This window comes from Embiotoca jacksoni, unplaced genomic scaffold (genome assembly GCF_022577435.1).
Source record: "Embiotoca jacksoni isolate LCO1_2020_lvr unplaced genomic scaffold, fEmbJac1.0.p SCAF_14, whole genome shotgun sequence".
NCBI classification, from domain to species: Eukaryota; Metazoa; Chordata; class Actinopteri; family Embiotocidae; genus Embiotoca; species Embiotoca jacksoni.
Window position 1 is genome coordinate 13,707,394 of NW_027185274.1, and position 17,561 is coordinate 13,724,954.

The 17,561-nt window shown below is 41.9% G+C and overlaps 1 protein-coding gene across 7 annotated transcripts in view; it reads left to right on the plus strand.

Annotated features, from left to right (window-relative positions):
* Nucleotides 1-17,352, plus strand: part of dock10 (dedicator of cytokinesis 10) — a 59,979-nt gene extending 42,627 nt beyond the window's left edge. For 3 of the 7 annotated variants that reach the window (XM_069148088.1, XM_069148085.1, XM_069148089.1), the window contains exons 28-57: nucleotides 26-172; nucleotides 986-1,069; nucleotides 1,208-1,304; nucleotides 1,462-1,494; nucleotides 1,729-1,907; nucleotides 3,068-3,184; nucleotides 3,442-3,559; nucleotides 3,672-3,793; nucleotides 4,468-4,582; nucleotides 4,912-4,978; nucleotides 5,379-5,426; nucleotides 7,945-8,046; nucleotides 8,638-8,747; nucleotides 8,830-8,945; nucleotides 9,688-9,825; nucleotides 9,917-10,099; nucleotides 10,190-10,300; nucleotides 10,381-10,596; nucleotides 10,710-10,767; nucleotides 11,390-11,491; nucleotides 12,061-12,167; nucleotides 12,314-12,436; nucleotides 12,528-12,641; nucleotides 13,970-14,116; nucleotides 14,213-14,423; nucleotides 14,526-14,716; nucleotides 14,802-14,902; nucleotides 15,724-15,862; nucleotides 16,065-16,137; nucleotides 16,308-17,352. In XM_069148088.1, the coding sequence (XP_069004189.1) occupies nucleotides 26-172; nucleotides 986-1,069; nucleotides 1,208-1,304; nucleotides 1,462-1,494; nucleotides 1,729-1,907; nucleotides 3,068-3,184; nucleotides 3,442-3,559; nucleotides 3,672-3,793; nucleotides 4,468-4,582; nucleotides 4,912-4,978; nucleotides 5,379-5,426; nucleotides 7,945-8,046; nucleotides 8,638-8,747; nucleotides 8,830-8,945; nucleotides 9,688-9,825; nucleotides 9,917-10,099; nucleotides 10,190-10,300; nucleotides 10,381-10,596; nucleotides 10,710-10,767; nucleotides 11,390-11,491; nucleotides 12,061-12,167; nucleotides 12,314-12,436; nucleotides 12,528-12,641; nucleotides 13,970-14,116; nucleotides 14,213-14,423; nucleotides 14,526-14,716; nucleotides 14,802-14,902; nucleotides 15,724-15,862; nucleotides 16,065-16,137; nucleotides 16,308-16,366 (3,528 nt within the window). In that variant the 3' untranslated portion in view covers nucleotides 16,367-17,352. The remainder of the gene's footprint in view (nucleotides 1-25; nucleotides 173-985; nucleotides 1,070-1,207; nucleotides 1,305-1,461; nucleotides 1,495-1,728; nucleotides 1,908-3,067; nucleotides 3,185-3,441; nucleotides 3,560-3,671; nucleotides 3,794-4,467; nucleotides 4,583-4,911; nucleotides 4,979-5,378; nucleotides 5,427-7,944; nucleotides 8,047-8,637; nucleotides 8,748-8,829; nucleotides 8,946-9,687; nucleotides 9,826-9,916; nucleotides 10,100-10,189; nucleotides 10,301-10,380; nucleotides 10,597-10,709; nucleotides 10,768-11,389; nucleotides 11,492-12,060; nucleotides 12,168-12,313; nucleotides 12,437-12,527; nucleotides 12,642-13,969; nucleotides 14,117-14,212; nucleotides 14,424-14,525; nucleotides 14,717-14,801; nucleotides 14,903-15,723; nucleotides 15,863-16,064; nucleotides 16,138-16,307) is intronic. The other 4 variants (XM_069148092.1, XM_069148091.1, XM_069148086.1 and 1 more) reach the window with 4 other exon arrangements.
* The last annotated feature ends 209 nt before the right edge of the window (nucleotides 17,353-17,561 follow it).

A 17,561-nucleotide genomic window follows, 5' to 3' on the forward strand; every position in this document is an offset into this window, starting at 1 on the left:
CTGTGTTATACTGTTGTTCATACAGCTTCCGAGGCCCCAGCGTTTCCCCTCATCCTACCTGAGCCGTTTGGAGACCCTGGTGGAGACAGTGTCCGAACACATCTTCTGGAAGAACAAAGACCTGGGGGAAGAAACACGCAGTGCCAACTTAGCTGTGGCAGCTTTCGTCAAGGTGGGAGCAAAATATTTCTTGTCTTATGGATTTAGATTACGAGGGCGATCCCTCACGCTTCAGAATGTCGTAGTTAAAGTCTGTGTTGACAGTCTAACCCTGGGCGACGGATTTGTGCACAACGCCGTGAATGTTAAAGAAACCCCACACGATTGCAATAATGACCTGACACACCCTCTTCAATCTTGGGCAGTGATGTTTTGTTGAAATGAAAACGTCACTGAAAACACTTCTCCAGGCTCATTGCTTCATTGCTGTGGATTTCCTAAAGCATTTCAAGGCTCCCTTTTTCCCCTTTTCCCAAGTTTGACACGAAATTGGAAGTGCTCTCTCTGCTCAAGTTCATGGTGTAATCGCTTATACGCATGTAGCAGTGGTCACAAAAACACATGTAACTCAAGTGCTGATGAAGATCAAGCAAGGAAACTTGGAATACTTCCTCACAGAAGCTATTGCTTCCCCCTGCTCCATTCACATCACTGTGCTGCGCTTCATATGCACGCAATGGGGACAGTCTTGGACCTATTGGATCCATCCATCTATAGTAATAAACAAGCATTTCTAAAAAAAGAAATGATGCTCTGGACCCCAGTGACATTTCAGCAGACAGTAGGGAACCCACATTAATGTGCTATTAAGCTGACTGCATGTTGCTCAAGGAGAGGTCAATACAAACTGTATCAATATTCTGCAAACACAAACCGTTCCCCATTGATTCCTAAGTCTTTCTTCAATGGTCTGTCTCCCTCACTTTTTTTTAACTGATGCTGAGTCTTGTCTGTAATTGTACGGCGTCTGTCTGTCTGGTTGCAGCGCTGCTTTACTCTGACGGATCGAGGCTTCACGTTCAAACTGATCAGCAACTACATTAACATGATCACTGCTACTGACAGCAAGGTAAAAACATAGTAAAGATTCATCGTAAAGACAAATATAATTGAAAAGCCCTTTACCATATTTGAAGTTTACAACTACATACCTATATACAATGTAATAATATGGATTTTTTTATTTATTTTTGTGTGTGACTGATAGATCTTGTGTGAGCTGAAATTTGAATTCTTGAGAGAAGTGTGTAACCACGAACACTACATCCCTCTCAGCCTGCCTCTACCCTCCGCTCGCATCACAGGTAAGAGTCCAAGTCCTTCCCTGTGGTTCAGTGACACCAGTGTTAATGTGGTAACTGTCATACATCAAGTAGCTCTCACTCTCATTTGTGTATTAACAGTCTGTCACTCTATCTTACTCGTTCTGTCATTTTTTCTTACTTTATTTGTCCATGTCAGACCATGCATCCCCAGAGCCACAAAGTACTCATGGTAAATATGTTCACTCATTTCTCTGTGGTGTTCAATGTGCTGCAGTGGTATGACGATGATGAAACTCATTGAATGTTTGGCTTTTCACATTATTTGTTCACTGTAACCATATTTCTGTTTAGAAATGGATGAATTATCTCCCTGGCAGAAAGCAAATATTGGCCTTAGCGTTATTAAAATTTTGCACAGCTCAGTTAATTTAAAGTGTGAATCCTTTATGGTGTCTCTCCTCAGTGTCAGTGCCTGAGTACAACCTGACCGGAGAGTTCTGCAGAAAACACTTTCTGACTGGCCTGTTGCTACGGGAACTGGGGCTGGCCCTCCAGGATGAGCAGGACCTGAGACACCTGGCCTTGGCCACCCTGAAGACCCTGATGGCCAAGCACTCTCTGGATGCGCGCTATGCCACCAAGGTAGACAGAACATATGTTTATATGGGAGAAAACTAAAAGCCGTGAACAATGAGTCATCAGCGCACAGTAGAAATTCTTCCATTGTGACTCATGCAAGCACATAAGGACTGACATGTGACTGTTCATAGCAGCTGCAAGCAACAGTGAGGATTTCTTAATAAATGCTGGGAAGTTTCTGGAACAGATCAAGTTAATAATCTGCCCTCTGTTAAACAGCACCAAATACTGCCAACCACAACAAACAGCAGGACTGAAGTCTCAGCCAAAACTAGGTCTGTTCAAATCTGAGTCAAAACTCCAAATGTGTGCAATCTGGAAATAAAATGGAAAACAGGGAAATGATGATGTGAAAATGTTCTTAGAAGGATATATGAGTTATTACAATATGTAAAAAGTGACCAAGCCTTTTCTGTCCGAGAAGATCTGCTGTGAAATTCCCAGGTTAAGTCCCTGAATCTTTGTTATTATGGTAAAGTTTATTGTTATTATTATGTATCTACATTATGTTTTTTCTGTTATGAAGTGTTCAAAGACAGTAAAAAACACAAATATAGATGATCAAATAAAGCTTCTTAGATATATTGATAACCTCTCCAGCAACACATTGTAAGCACAACTTTATTTGAAAGTTTTGCCGAAGTCAGGAAATTTAAGTTCTGTTTCATAGGGAGGCTGTGGCTCAGACGGTAGAGTGGGTTGCACACTAATCAGAAGGTTGGTGGCTCAATCCCCAGCTCCTTCTGCCCACATGCCTAAGCGTCCTTGAGCAAGACACTGAACCCTAAGTTGCTCCCAATGGTGTACCATCAGTGTGTGAATGTGCTCCTGATGGCAGCACCTTGCATGGTGATCTGTCTCATTAGTGTGTGAATGGGAAAACCATGTTAAAGCACTTTGAGACCAAAAGGTGATAAAGCGCTATACAAGTACAGACCATTTAATAATGAATTACTTCAGTCTCATGTTTTTACACTGGGGTGATCACCAGAGGCACTTTTCATTTTAAGAACAACAACATTCAAACTTTGCAAACATAAAAAATATGTACTTGCTTTATTTATCAAAGGAGGTGTTGATTTACACGCTACTGTCTGATAAAAGAATCTGCACAAACGTTGTAATGAGACTAATCGTGATGTCCGTGTAATTAACTTTTCCAGGAGAAGCAAGCAAGAATTGCGTCGCTCTACCTGCCTCTGTACGGCCTGATCCTGGACAACATGCCTCGATTCTTCCTCCGGGACTTCTTCCCCATCTACTTCACTTCTAGTGACCAAGTAAGAATCAAGATGAGGGATTTTAATATTATTTGCAATTGCAATAATTGGTTTTCTGCATGGGTATTCTGCTAAACTCAATTTAGAACTTAACCCTGTCATTTTGAATGCTGAAAATATTGTTGCAATCTTTTTGCAAGCTTCTTAATAAAATCTTATAACCAATAGATGTGACAGACAGAAGTATAAAAGACTCAGGCTAAACAAAAAGCATTTCCCTTTCCTTCCATGTGCACCCCTGTTTGCACCCCCACCAGGGCTCTCGAGATGACCTCAGTGTTGGGGGAGGAGTGGCTGGAGGGGGGATTCCTGTCATTCGCCATGGCAACTCTGTGGATGCCTCCTTTTCCAAAGAAGTACTCAACTCCATTACAGGTAGCTCTGTGTGATGTGTGTGTTCATATTTTTGTTTTGGTTAGTCTATATATAAAGTAAAAACGTGTGAATAAGGACGTTGATGCTGACACCCTTCCTCCCCCACCACCAGCCTTCTCATCCTTTGCAGTTGCTACGGGTAACCAGGCTGACTCTCGAGGTTCTCTGATCAGCGTGGACTCCAACCCTAGCAACAGTGACAGGAACAGTGAGAAGATGGATGGATGTGAGAAGGTGAGAGAAGGAAAGGAATTAGAAAACACAACTGTGTACCTTGTGTTTGACACACTGCACATGGTCAGTGGCAAAGGAGGAGTGTGAGGCATTAATAATAGATTTGATAATATATATTTATTTCTGAAAGAAGAGGGCAGAAAAAAATATGGTGGACAAATTAACTTTACACACTGCTCTTTTACCAGTTTAGGAATGCCATCACTGATATATTTAAACAAGGCAAGACAAGCAATAAAATGGCTATGAAGTTTGTCAGCCATCAGTACCTCCAACAACCCCCATCACCAACACCACCACTAGATAATTTTACCTAATCTTAAATTATTTAGATTTCTCATATTTCATTAATAGAGTTAGCCGTCTGGCCATATTTTCTGGAAATGGAGTTTCCCAACATAGAGGTATACATGATGTTTCCAAACCTTTTCCACTTGGTCTGAAATACAATTTGCGCTTGGAATTCCAAAAACCTGATTTGCTGGCCTAAAGGTTGTAAAATTTCATCTGAAGATACCATATGATCTTATAAAATACCCGTTAAATCTAACTTTCCCCGAGACCCACAAATTCACATTAATACATATAGAGAAAACCTCAATGTCCACAGCAGAAGCCATAACCCTGATAACTATAATTTGTATTTCTTTATCTGTCTGGATGTTTGTCCTTAGTTTGCCCGGCCCCAGTCCCTGATTGGCTTCGGTTCTCGCTGTGACAAGTTGGACCAGGCAGAGACCCGCAGTCTCCTCATGTGTTTTTTACACATCATGAAAACCATATCTGAAGGTGAGAAATTACATTTTACTGATATTCATACACAGGATCTACACAGTCCAGTCCAGTTAAACTGTGGTGGAAATGCTATTTAGGATTTATTCTATTTACTATTATATCAGTGTTTATGAGGGTTTCCCAAGATGCATAGAAGCCTACTTTTCTTTTCTTTTTTTGTTTAACTATTTTGATACAGATATGTGCACTTTCTTTCAGGCTCAAGCATGGTCTATTTGAATCACTCCTTTAGCATCTCAGTGTAAAACTGACTCTATCAAAGCCCCTCTGGGCAGATGTCTGCTCTGGTGTGTGACATGATATTCTTTGCTGTCTATTTCCAGATGTGCTGGTGTCCTACTGGCACCGGGCCATCCACCAGGAGATCTCCGACTTCTTTAACATTCTGGAGTAAGACCCCTATTTTCTTCACTGCACAGTATTACCACAGGTCCTATTAAGTTGATTAGTGTTACTTAGAGAGACAAAAAAAAACTTCAACAGTCAAGGATGAGGACAGGCAAATGAGAGGACAGGAAAATGGAAGATGGCCAGAAGGGAACAGAGAAAAGTAATGACACAGCAAGAGAGAGAGAAGAAAAACAGACTGTCGTTCCAATGAGAGCTCCCTGTCCACCGAGGAGTGCAGTAACTTTCCAGTTAGTTTCCAGTTTGTGTCAGCATCTAGACTGTTCTGGTGCAACTCCGTTTGATCACATGCACTTCATGTACCCTGTGTTTTAATCTTACAAAATACATAAAAACAGTCTAACTGATGCTTATGATATTTTTAAATTGTCTGTTACCTCAGGCTGTGTCTTCAGCACTTCAGGTTCCTTGGAAAGCGCCACATAGCCAGGTGAGTCCGTGCCCCTCACTGCTTTCCCCGTCAAAGAGAAGGACCAGGTGTTATTCAGATGCATTTGTTATAACGCTGCGGATATGGAAACAGCTTATTAACTCAACATACAGCCAAAGGTTGCTGCACCCCCACCCCCACCCACTGATACATAATTCATATAATCATGCTCACACATGGATGCACACATGTGTAAATGCAGCCACACACAGGCATGTAAAAAAAAAACAACCACACAAACAGATGAATCAAACACAGTCAGGCAGAAATACTAATATGTGTTCTGCATGCGTGTGCACACTCGGGGATGAGCTTCAAGAGGGATGGAGGTAAAGGAGGGCAGAAAAGGAAGAGAGGGGGGAGGTGAAACTCCTGGATCTTGTTGTTAAGAGAGAATCACTGCTGGATATTGTACTGTAGTAGTTGGCAAGCACAGGATGGGGGTTGTTATCGTGTGTGTGTGTGTGTGTGTGTGTGTGTGTGTGTGCGTGTGCGTGCTCTTACTGGAGCTGAGCCATTGGCACTGCTAGAGTCTTCCATCTTCTGGTTCCTCCCAGCTAATTAAATTAGCCCTTTTTTTCCTTTCAGCAATAGGATGCTGAGATGTAAGCCAACAAAAGGCTGGGAGAACACACTGCTTTACTGTGTATGGAGGCATTAACTGAATAAAGATAGCTGGAAGCCTACTGTAGCCAGGGCTCTCAGACGTAGTTGAGCCTGTCTGGGGCTGCTAGCTACTTAACATTCGTCTGTAATACCGGGCCTGGGGGGATTCACAGTCTTACGCCTGTGTCTGTCTCAGCGTCTCTGTCTGTTAGCTCTTTGATGCCTGGCTGAGGCAGTGCGGGCACCCACTGAAATTCAGGAGCGATGAAATACACCAGCAGTGAGTATTCATCCAGCAAGTTAGGGAGATAGTCAGCCAGTGTGTCAGACAACAAATCAGTCATTGAATCCCCTGAAAACATGCTCAATATTTCTTCGTAATATTGAATATTCTTTATTAAAGCAATAATAAAAGAGTTTTAAAAAAAAAACTACTAATAGGGCTCATCGGGAGTGTGTGAATGTGTGTGTTTGAACCGGCAACATAAGTTGTCATCAGTTGGGTTCAAATGTTGCTAAATTGTGATTGGTGTATGGATGTACATGACATTGCAGGTTTCTAATTGAGCCCTGCCCATTTATTTTTTTTTAGATCAGTGAGAAGAGAAAAGCAAAAATACAGAAATGTCTTTTGTAAAATAACCAAATCAGTTTTTCTGTTTATGCCATTGCTGCTAGTAAGAAGCTGATTGAGTTTTTTTAGGGACTTTGATTTAACCAGCGATTCTGCAGTTTAATTCTAGACATTCCTTTGTTGCTGTCCCAGTTAGTTCAGGGAGCCTCACTTCCTTAACTTGCCATATTGTGGGCTGTAGTGAGGAGACACATATACACGTGGGCAATATACACAAGTACATCATACAAACAAGTTAACAATTAGTTGTAACGTTTTCTCCATGTTCGACCTTGCTGTTGTCGGCTCCATCACAATGCATGCCCCCCCCCACCCTCCCTCTACGTGCCGCTCCTGTTAATGGATTGTCACTGTGACTGCACATTTATTGATGTTCTGTTGCATCAAGTAACCCTTTCTGTGTTGACACAAATGAAAATAGATGCATGTTTTGCTTGCTTTTTACATCTTTTACCATATTTTCCTCACTGATGTTGCATGTCGACCTTGTAACCTTCCGTCCCCATGGCGATTGGCTGGTCTCCACCTGCTGCTTGGCTTCTTTGAGTTTCCTTAAAAGGATCTGATGCTGTTGTGTTGATTGGCTTACACGGTAGTTGTGTCTTCTTTCTTTTGTCTGGCCAAGGCACCATTTGCTTTACTTGACTTGGCTTCCAATCGCACTTCATTTAAGCTTCAAAAGAATATGATATGTCGAACATCTGTTTTTTGGGATCCAGTTACTAAGCTGATTTGTGCTGCAGCTTAACTGACATGCAGCTTCATCACATCAATACATTTTAATTCCCATGCTGTCCACTGTTTTACATTAATGCCAAGTCCCAGCCTCTGCTCCCCATTAGCACTCTACCTAGAGTTGATATAACATTTACACAATATTCACTAATGGCAAACTAAAACCATCGACTCTGCTGTGCCTCTAACCTTTCCATCTGGCTGACTTTCCTCTCTCTGCGAGCCGTTTGATCTTTTTTCTGCCGCTCTCATCACACCAAGGTCAAATTGGAGATCTTGTATGCTCTCAGCATTTCATTCGGCCTTTCCAGCATACAATGTGACCCAGCTGCTATAAATTTGTAACCAGGTCACAAAAGTGCAAAAATAGTACTGCTTTGCAAAGTGTTTACATTCAAGCTAGAAGTTAATTTTGTATCGATTGCTGCCATGCTCAAACTGCTCTCAGTTTGGATAACTTCCTAATAATGATGAACACTAAAACAATGATGGTCTTAACTAAACTAACTAATGTTAGCTCTGATGTGGTTGGCTTGTGAACAGGAAGCTAGCCGCGGCAGTAAAGCTGGCCCAGTCAACCCATGCCAATGGCACCCTGAAGGGCTCTAACCACCCCTCTCAACCCTCAAGCCTCTTCCCACAATGGTAATCACCCTCCACCAGGAAACACCTCAGCCATGATGACACAGTTAATCTGAAGACACGGAGTCTTTGGTCACAAAGTGTTCTTAAGCCAATGAAGTCTGGTGATTGGCTCAAAGCTTCTTTTTTTTAACGGCAGTAACTGCCACATTTTTTAAACACAGGCGTCACTATAAATAACAATGAGAACACTTGGAGTTAGATCAGAGAAGATAAACACATTTTTGTCCTGTGTATATTCATCATTTATGTGACCACTTCGTTTCCATGTGAACTGCAACTGTGTTCTCAGCATGCCCCTCCTCATACCTGCAGTGTTCTGTGTGATTTGCCAGTCTTTGTCTCCGTAATCTCATTACTTAATAGTCTCCTGATAGCAGCAAGGCATTGGGACATGGATACTCTTTATATTTACCTGCCTACTAAAGTGTGCACAATCTGTAGAGATTGTTGGCCTACCCAGTTTTGTATTACAAATTCAATGGAATTGTCCAAAGGTTTAGTACCACATTTGCTGTAATTTAAACAAGTGACAAATCAAACGCGTGAGCTCTGGGATCGATATATACTGCTGACCCTTGCTGTTGCCTCCAGGATGGCATCTGGAGGTGAAGGTCACCGACATGCTCGCTCCCAGACCATGCCCATCATCCGGGGCAAGAATGCCCTCACCAACCCCAAGCTGCTGCAGATGATGGACACAGGTAACACACACACACACTGACCGAGGAGACAGTGAGGTGTCTTATTTGGATTGCATGAATTCACATCTGGTTCTGTTTCTAGATGGAAGTATTCAGGATGGGGACACACTGAGTCCTACAGACATCGAGGCAAACTTGTCCACAGAAGTGGCACTCACTGTGCTGGATGTACTAGAGCTCTTTATTCACCATCACAAGGTCAGTGATTATTTCCTTGTTTACCTGTATTAAGTAAAGTTCTAAACTCCATTTAATGTTATATAGCTACGCTATTTTCCATCTACTTTTTTGTGAATGAGAATCCATTTTACGTTGTTATGCACAGAATTACATATATTGTAGCTTCGACACTTAACATGTGAAACCTTTAAATATTGTAGAATGTTATATCAATAATCATTTTATTTTGCCAAATCTGTGACCTGAGCTCAGTTCTCAGATTTCACGTTGACATATAATTGCAAACAAATCAGTTATGACTTTTGTACCTTTATTTTGGAAGATATGTAGCACACCAAAAGTTGTTTTTTTTTAATCAAAATCAAATTATAAAGTTGTATATTTGACTGTAAGAATAAACAGGGAGTTTTGAAATCATATTTTTGTTTCTGCTTCTTGATAATAAACACACACAAAAAAAAAAATAGCAGCATTCTCATATCTGCCACCATCATGTTAATACACAAAACAAATCCTCACACTTTTTTGTCCAACTGACACATTTGTTTCAGCTCCAGGAAAAATCGCAGCATTAATCATGCACACATTTAAGGCACATCAGTCAAGCCAGTTATCATTTACTGCCACCTGGTGGCTGGAATAATCTGTTTCTACTTTGATGTATAAAGTACTGTTTGCCTGAAACCGTTTAAAGAAAGTTGCCTGTTGAGAATGTCACAGTAAAATATGTTTTCTGCTTTATTTTTCTTCCTACATGCAGAAGCAGATGCTGCTGGATGATGGACAGAACACATTGATGAAGAAGGTGCTGGACACCTACTTGCTCTTCTTTCAGATCAACCAATCAACTGCTACTCTACGACACATCTTTGCCGCCCTCAGACTTTTTGTACAAAAGGTCCTGCAAAGTTCATTTAAACATATACCATCTGAGTGAGGACTCCGATTGTTTTTCTTATGTCGGTTTTCATCTTCCTCTCTTTCTGTAGTTTCCCAATGCGTTCTTCCAGGGTAAGGCAGACCTGTGTGGCTGTCTGTGCTACGAGATCCTCAAGTGCTGTAACCACCGATCCAGCTCCACCCAGATGGAGGCAGCTGCCCTGCTGTACTTTGTCATGAGAAAAAACTTTGAGTTTACAAAGGGCAAGTCTATAGTCCGCTCACATCTGCAGGTCAGTGAGACCCAATCTTTAGGGGTGCAAGTAAATGCCTGTTTCGTGTGCTTTGTCCAACTGCACTGACCCTTTCGCTTCTCTCTGCAGGTTATTAAAGCAGTGAGTCAGTTAATAGCAGATGCTGGAATTGGAGGCTCGAGGTTTCAACAGTCTCTGGCAATCATCAATAACTTTGCCAACGGAGATGCACCACTCAAGGTCAATGATTATGATGTGTAGTATACTGCGTAGTGGTGTTTTATTTCTCTTTCATAATTTCTTGAATGAATTTTCTACAGAACACTCCATTTCCTGCTGAAGTGAAGGACCTGACCAAACGGATCAGGACGGTTCTGATGGCCACAGCCCAAATGAAGGAGCACGAGAAGGATGCGGAGATGCTGGTGGATCTGCAGTACAGTTTGGCCAACTCGTACGCCAGCACGCCTGAGCTTCGACGCACCTGGCTGGAGAGCATGGCCAAGGTTCACGTCCGCAACGGCGATCTCTCGGAGGTTATAAAAATGTTTTGTACTTTTTTTTTTTTTTTGGTGCTCTTACGTCACAACTTTCACAAATGTCTTTAAGATTTAAAATGAATGGTTGTTTGTCTGTGTGTTTCCTATAGGCTGCTATGTGCTACATCCACATCTCAGCCCTGATTGCTGAATCACTGAAGAGGAGAGGTTCGTGCACGCTTTCTGCTGCTTTCACTTCACAGGCTTTTTGCAGCATGGTTCGTGCGTGTATGTATATGCGCAAACACCTGTGCAAATGCAGTGCTATGAAACTGCTGTTAGTTCGTGCATCTCTGCAGACATCGTAACTTCTTTTGGTCCAATCAGAGCTCTCTGTCAATCAGAAAACCCTTCTCTCTCTGCTAACACAGTCATTGTAACATACAAGCATTATTCCTTCATACAATCATGATTGGTGGATGTTTATGCCTAAAAGTAAAAATGTTGGTGACCTGAGTGTGACTTTGTCTGGTTTGAGATTGATGAGGAACTCATGGGGAATGAAGATGGATTCCCACGAGACTGGTGTCCACACCTTTTTCTGTGCTGCATGTTTTCCTATTTGTTTGTTTGTGCGCATGTTTCCTCATCTAAACTGCTGCACGTGTCTATCTTTCACTGTATGTGTCTGGCGTCCTTTCGCATGCGCTTTAGCCACTGAACCTGTGGGCCGATAGCTAGTAAAGCGTGCCAGTAGCTCCGCTGATTTGTGAGCCTTGTCCTTGAGCATAGCAGGCAAGTGGACGTGAACTTTGTAAAACCTGCTCCTCCTCCCCTCCTTACCAAACAGGCTACTGGAGAGCTGACAAGGCCAGGATGTCCAGTGTGTCCCCTGAAGAAAGCCCTGTCTTTAAATGTAGCTCCTTACTAACTACCTCCCGAGATCAAGACAGTGAGTGTGTGCGCCTGGGGCCTACTGGGTGGTGGGGTTGGGAGTTCAGTACGTATGCGGATGGAGAGACAAGGGAGTGCGGGCGATAATGGGTGTGCAGTGATATTTCTTTGAATTTTTTGGAATTGGGTGGAAGGTGATGATCTTTAGAGGCGGATATGATTTGGATCGAAGGAACGTCAGGTTGTCGAGGTCTGGTTCAGACTTTAACCACTTTTCTACACCGTGTATTGTGCAGTTTCATGTTTTGAGGACATCCGTTCTTGCCTCGATGATGAGTTTGTGTCCGGTTACTTTTTTTGTTCACACAAGTTTCACTGGATAAGATGCTCAGCGTCCCTGAGGTTTGATATAAAGCACACTCACATTTGATGTTTTTTTTTTTCTTCTCGAGTCTGCAAAAATGGAATGTTTGACTGTAAAAACGTCTTGTATTTTCATACAAGACTATCTGTGTTAGATGCATTTCACGCATCTGTATGTTACAAGCTGAACAGAACAAGAACATGTGCAGGTTTATCTTTTGAATTACACACGCTGATATCACTTCCACTTGTTTGAAACCCTAGCCTCCTTCTCCATGGGCTGGGCAGCCTTTATGTGCATCAGCCCAAATGTGAAGGAGGAGGGCGCCATGAAGGAAGACGCTGGAACACAAGATACGCCATATACTGAGGTCAGTGTTAGATTTTCATGCTGAACTAAACCATAAACTTAGTAGCATTTTATGATTGTGACCATTGTTGCCGGTTGGAGAAGATGGTGGGATGTGATCGTGTCATGCCGAGTGTGAAGGTTTTGTGATCCCACTGTGCTGTGTAGGACACCCTGGTGGAACAGCTGGTGCTGTGTGTGGACTATCTGTGGAAATCGGAGCGATACGAGCTCATTGCGGACATCAACAAACCTGTGATTGTCGTCTTTGAAAAGCGGAGAGATTTTAAGGTAACTGATGCCCTGCTGCTCTTTCTGTGTGAAGGCGTGCACATTATGAGCTTGAATGAGTTTGAACTTGTGTGCTCGTGTTCACGCACAGAGGCTGTCAGAGCTGTACTACGACATCCACCGCTCCTATCTGAAGGTGACTGAGGTGGTGAACTCGGAAAAGCGGCTGTTCGGTCGCTACTACCGCGTAGCTTTCTATGGACAGGTGAGGGACAATTAGCGCACACTACACGGTTAAATGGACTCACCTAAACACCCACACACACACACACACACACGCGCGCGCGCGCACACACCCACACACCCACACACACACACACCCCAAGATATAGAAAAAAACAGTCACTGTAACTACGCAGCTGACAGATGGATTTGAAACTCCACTAGCCTGTATGATATTACACAATAAATGCAACTGTATTGGTCAAAATTAAGGACCAAGTTCAAAATATCAACTTATATGTGGGATTTTTATGCTTTTTTTCAAAACAAAGCCAAAGAAACTCGTTTCCCTTTTGGCAAATGATACTGTGGTTACTTTGGTTAAACATACTACCAAGTCTCATTGTGAGAAAATCTGAACTTTAGCAAATAAATCTGTCTGCATAGTCAGATTTATTTGGTAATTTGGGATAATTAGCTCCTTAGAAATGGCAAAAGCGTAATATTTAACAAGAAATGAGTTTTTGTCCTGGTGTATCTTTAAATCTCTGGCTTTATCTGTGCACTTCGGCCTTGGTTTTTAAGAACCTGGATTCTTGTCACAGTTTCTCATTCGTTAATGAGCAGATAATATTTCAGCGCAGACATTTCAGGACGCTGAGGTGAAGAACGGGTTTCAAAAAGATGATAATGAGAATATCAAATCAAGAAAACTACAGCGTCTTGTCAGTGATACGTAGAGATGGAAAGATAAGGAGGCCAGATTTTTTTTGACCGAGTCAGTCTCTTTAATTTCTCTGTCTGCTCTTTTCTTCCTTTTTGTTATATTCTAAATCAAGATTGCGGTAAGTTTTGTATGTTTTTGATTTTACATTTTCCTCAGTGCTAACCACTTTTACCTCTCTTCTCCTTCTACCACTATTAACATCTGCCGATCTTACCCGTTGTAGGGTTTTTCTCAAGCTTGCTGTGGTCCATTTTTACTTCCCATAATGCCCAAAGGTGAAGTTGTTCCCTCCCTAAGCATTCAGGAGTGCTGATGTCAAAGATCCACTGTGGACAGGAAGATACACTTTAATAAACCTCATTCACCTTTGACATTTGACTCCTGTGCTGTTGTGAAAATGACCTCTCCCATCCAAAACTTAACACTGACACCCTGTTAGTGCCGAGGTGTTCTAACACAATGACATGATGTGTTTTATCGTCTGTATACGCACCACCAGTGATTCAAGAAACCACAACATAAAATCAGAGTGACAGCAAAAGCAACACAACCTAAACATTGAACTTCCATATAGACACAAACACCAACCTATACGTATAACAGGCTTTGCTAATTAGTGTGTGCATGTGTGTGTGTCCTGATAGGGTTTCTTTGAGGAGGAGGAGAGCAAAGAGTTCATCTACAAAGAGCCGAAGCTGACGGGGCTGTCAGAAATCTCCCAGAGATTACTCAAACTCTACTCAGACAAGTTTGGAGCTGATAACGTCAAGATGATCCAGGACTCCAATAAGGTCAAATGACTTGCTTGTTATTATTTCAGATGTTGGTGAGTCAGTGCTTTGTGGGCGTATAAAAAAAATATTCTCTTAACACTTATTTAAAAACAGGTCAACCCTAAAGACCTGGACCCCAAGTTTGCCTACATTCAGGTGACATACGTGGTGCCCTACTTTGACGAGAAGGAACAGCAGGACAAAAGGACCGATTTTGAGAGACATCACAACATCAACCGCTTTGTGTTTGAGACGCCGTTCACTCTGTCTGGAAAGAAACACGGAGATGTGGAGGAACAATGCAAGAGACGCACCATACTGACCAGTGAGCATGTTTCTGTGCTTTGATAGTTTTGTTCTCAGTGAACAGACTGGGGGGAAACTGTAAGAGATTCTGACCAGCGGGTTTTTATTTGTCTGTCTTCAGCGACCTCCAGCTTCCCTTATTTGAAAAAGCGCATCCAGGTGGTGGAGCAGCAGAGCACAGAAATGAATCCGATTGAAGTAGCCATTGATGAGATGTCACGTAAAGTGTCTGAGCTCAACCAGCTCTGCAACATGGAGGAGGTGGACATGATCCGGCTGCAGCTGAAACTGCAGGGCAGTGTCAGCGTCAAGGTGGGGGAATTCCTCCTCAATACAGGTGCACGTGTGAATTTAGGTGCTTTGCTTGGTTTTGTCTCACCCGATCATCCCCACCCAGGTGAATGCAGGGCCTATGGCTTATGCCAGGGCATTTCTGGAGGAGAAGAATGCGAAGAAATACCCAGACAACCAGGTCAAACTTCTGAAGGAGATCTTCAGGTAGGACTTTACTGCACAAGTCAGTGCAAAGTGTTGTGGATTTTTCTCCTTGCACTAGATATTAGCTCTGTATTTTGCATTGAATTAGTGCTCTGGGGACAATAGAAGTCACTTACAGCAGGCTAAAGCATACTTAATAATTAAAATGTACTGAAGTGACAAAGTGTACAAAACAATATTATGATACTGTTTATATTATATATCTTTATGTTAAATCAATGGCAAAGCATTGTTGGAACATAAAAGATGTGATAGTGTTCCTTACCCAGATCATTAATGGGCGGTTATAAAGATATGATTCACATTTCTATGATATCCGACTTTAATCCACTATACATGTCTGGACATATTTACAGTTGCGGCGATGTCACTATTTTAGCAATACTGACTCCTTATGAACCCCTGCTTGCTGTATTCAGTTTGAGCAACTACAGGTGTATCTCAGAGGATCACTGGTACCGGTGAATGTGGATTGTGATACAGGGTCGTGGTATTTCCATAACGACCTGTGTTTTGTTCTATCGAACTTTACTGCCATCTGCTGGATTTTAACATGCATGGCATTAAGTAGGCCAAATGCCCTATCACGCGATGAAAAATAACTTGGATCTGCACCGTCCTTTCGATCTGCTCCAAAATGCAATTGTTTCTTCCTCGGCCAGTGCTACACCGTTACACCAAGTTTCATGAAAATAGGGCCGGTAGTTATTCCGTAATCCTGCTGACAAAAGATTACACAAACCAAGCTGAAGACATAACCTACCCGGGGGAGGTAATAATCAGCACACTACAATAAGCCAAACTTTATTTGCCCTCTGCAGGCAGTTTGCAGAAGCCTGTGGTCAGGCTTTGGATGTGAATGAGCGACTGATTAAGGAGGACCAGCTGGAGTACCAGGAGGAGATGAGAGCTCACTACCGGGACATGCTGACCGAGCTGTCTGCCATCATGAATGAACAGGTCTCTCTATGCAATGACCACTGAGTGTCCAGACCCTTTTACCATACTGTGGCTTTTGTTTTTTTTCCAGTTCAGATGCATGGCGTACTGAGCATCATCTTTTCCTACGCATTATTTAATGAGGCATTTTGCATTTTCATGGGTTTCTGTTACAACTGCATACTTTTCTCTACTTCTTTTCCAACCTTTTCTCTCATTGCAGCTTCAAAAACGTGTTCTTGCCATCAGTACCTCCTCTTTGTCTAACAGCTCTCTGTCCACTCTCTCTAAGACTGGTATGTCATGCCATCAAATTCCTTTACAAAAGACATCTTGCCACCTTGCTACTCACCTCACTTCCCCTGATATCCCTGCCTTCTCAGGAGACAAAGTGCCAGTCTTGATACTTCCTTTCATTTGCATTTTCCTGTTCCAATGCCAGCTTTTTATTCTTACTCTTGTGCAGATTCCTCACACAAGACAACCAGGAACGGAACGGCACAGCACCTACTGAACGGCCAATAGACTCGCCAGAAATCCTAAGTGTCAGCGAGAGCCTCAAAGGGGCTCATTTGCTTGTTTCTGACTGTAGTTTATATTTTCTTGCTGCAGGGAGCAGCGGGCTAGTGGAACTGTGACTGATGAAGAGTGTAGAGAAAACAAGGGAAGAAGTGTGTAGACTGTGGTTGTGGTAGTCTGTAGTCCTGTCGTGGAACTTTGACCGTCTACAGTAGAGGCCAGGCTGCTGGACTGTTAGCTACTGTTTGTTTTGGTTGTCGTAAAAAAAAAAAAAAAAAAAAATCCCCTTTCCCTGCCCACTGATTCAGCAGCTTACATACTGACACAGACACTCACTATTAAATACATACAGTGCACGGGCACGCAAACACACAACAACATGCGCCTTCTCTCCACAACCCTGACCCTTTAGAGAACAGTGACCTTACTGAGCTCGAGGTGCGTTCAGCTATATACAGGTATGTAATATAAAGCTTTCTGGTGCATTTTAGATACAGTTTTTAAAAAAAAAAAAAATTTCCTGTGGAATATCATTGTACTCCAAACTATCTAAAGATGTCTTTCAAGACAGCTTAATGTGAAAAAGAAAAATATTTGGATACAGGTCTTAATTAGCCAAGAATCTGAGGAGTTGAACGCACCTCCAGTTCTTGTTTGAATGTAGAGCAGCTCCACATTGCTACTTTGTATCCTTGCTAACATTCTGGAAAAATCAGCTTGCCAATTTTCAAATGGGAACAAACAAAAAAAAAAAAGTATGTTTTGTAACATTTTTATAATTGAAATTGCATTGTTACTGTTATTATTTCCTGTACTGTTTTGAATTGTAAATAAGAAATATTAATATTTAAAAATGTTTGAAATGTTTCTTCTTTTTTTTTTTTTTTATAAAATATACAATATATAAATATTTGTTTAGCTGAATTAAAAAAACAAACAAAAACTAAAGTTTTATGTATAACATTTAAATAAAATTTTGTTAATGTCCAAAATTCATGATTATACTTTTCTTCATCTTCTGTCCTGATGTTAGTGTTGCTACGGTTGTGTGTCCTCTACAGGGAGTGCAAAAACACATTCATATTTGAGTAAAATGACCAAACTAAGATTGCCAGGTGATGTATGGTAAGTTTGCGGTCATCATTTCCGTCAAGCGCAACAGCTGTGTACAATTTGTGACACTACGTTGTCAAAAATTGGC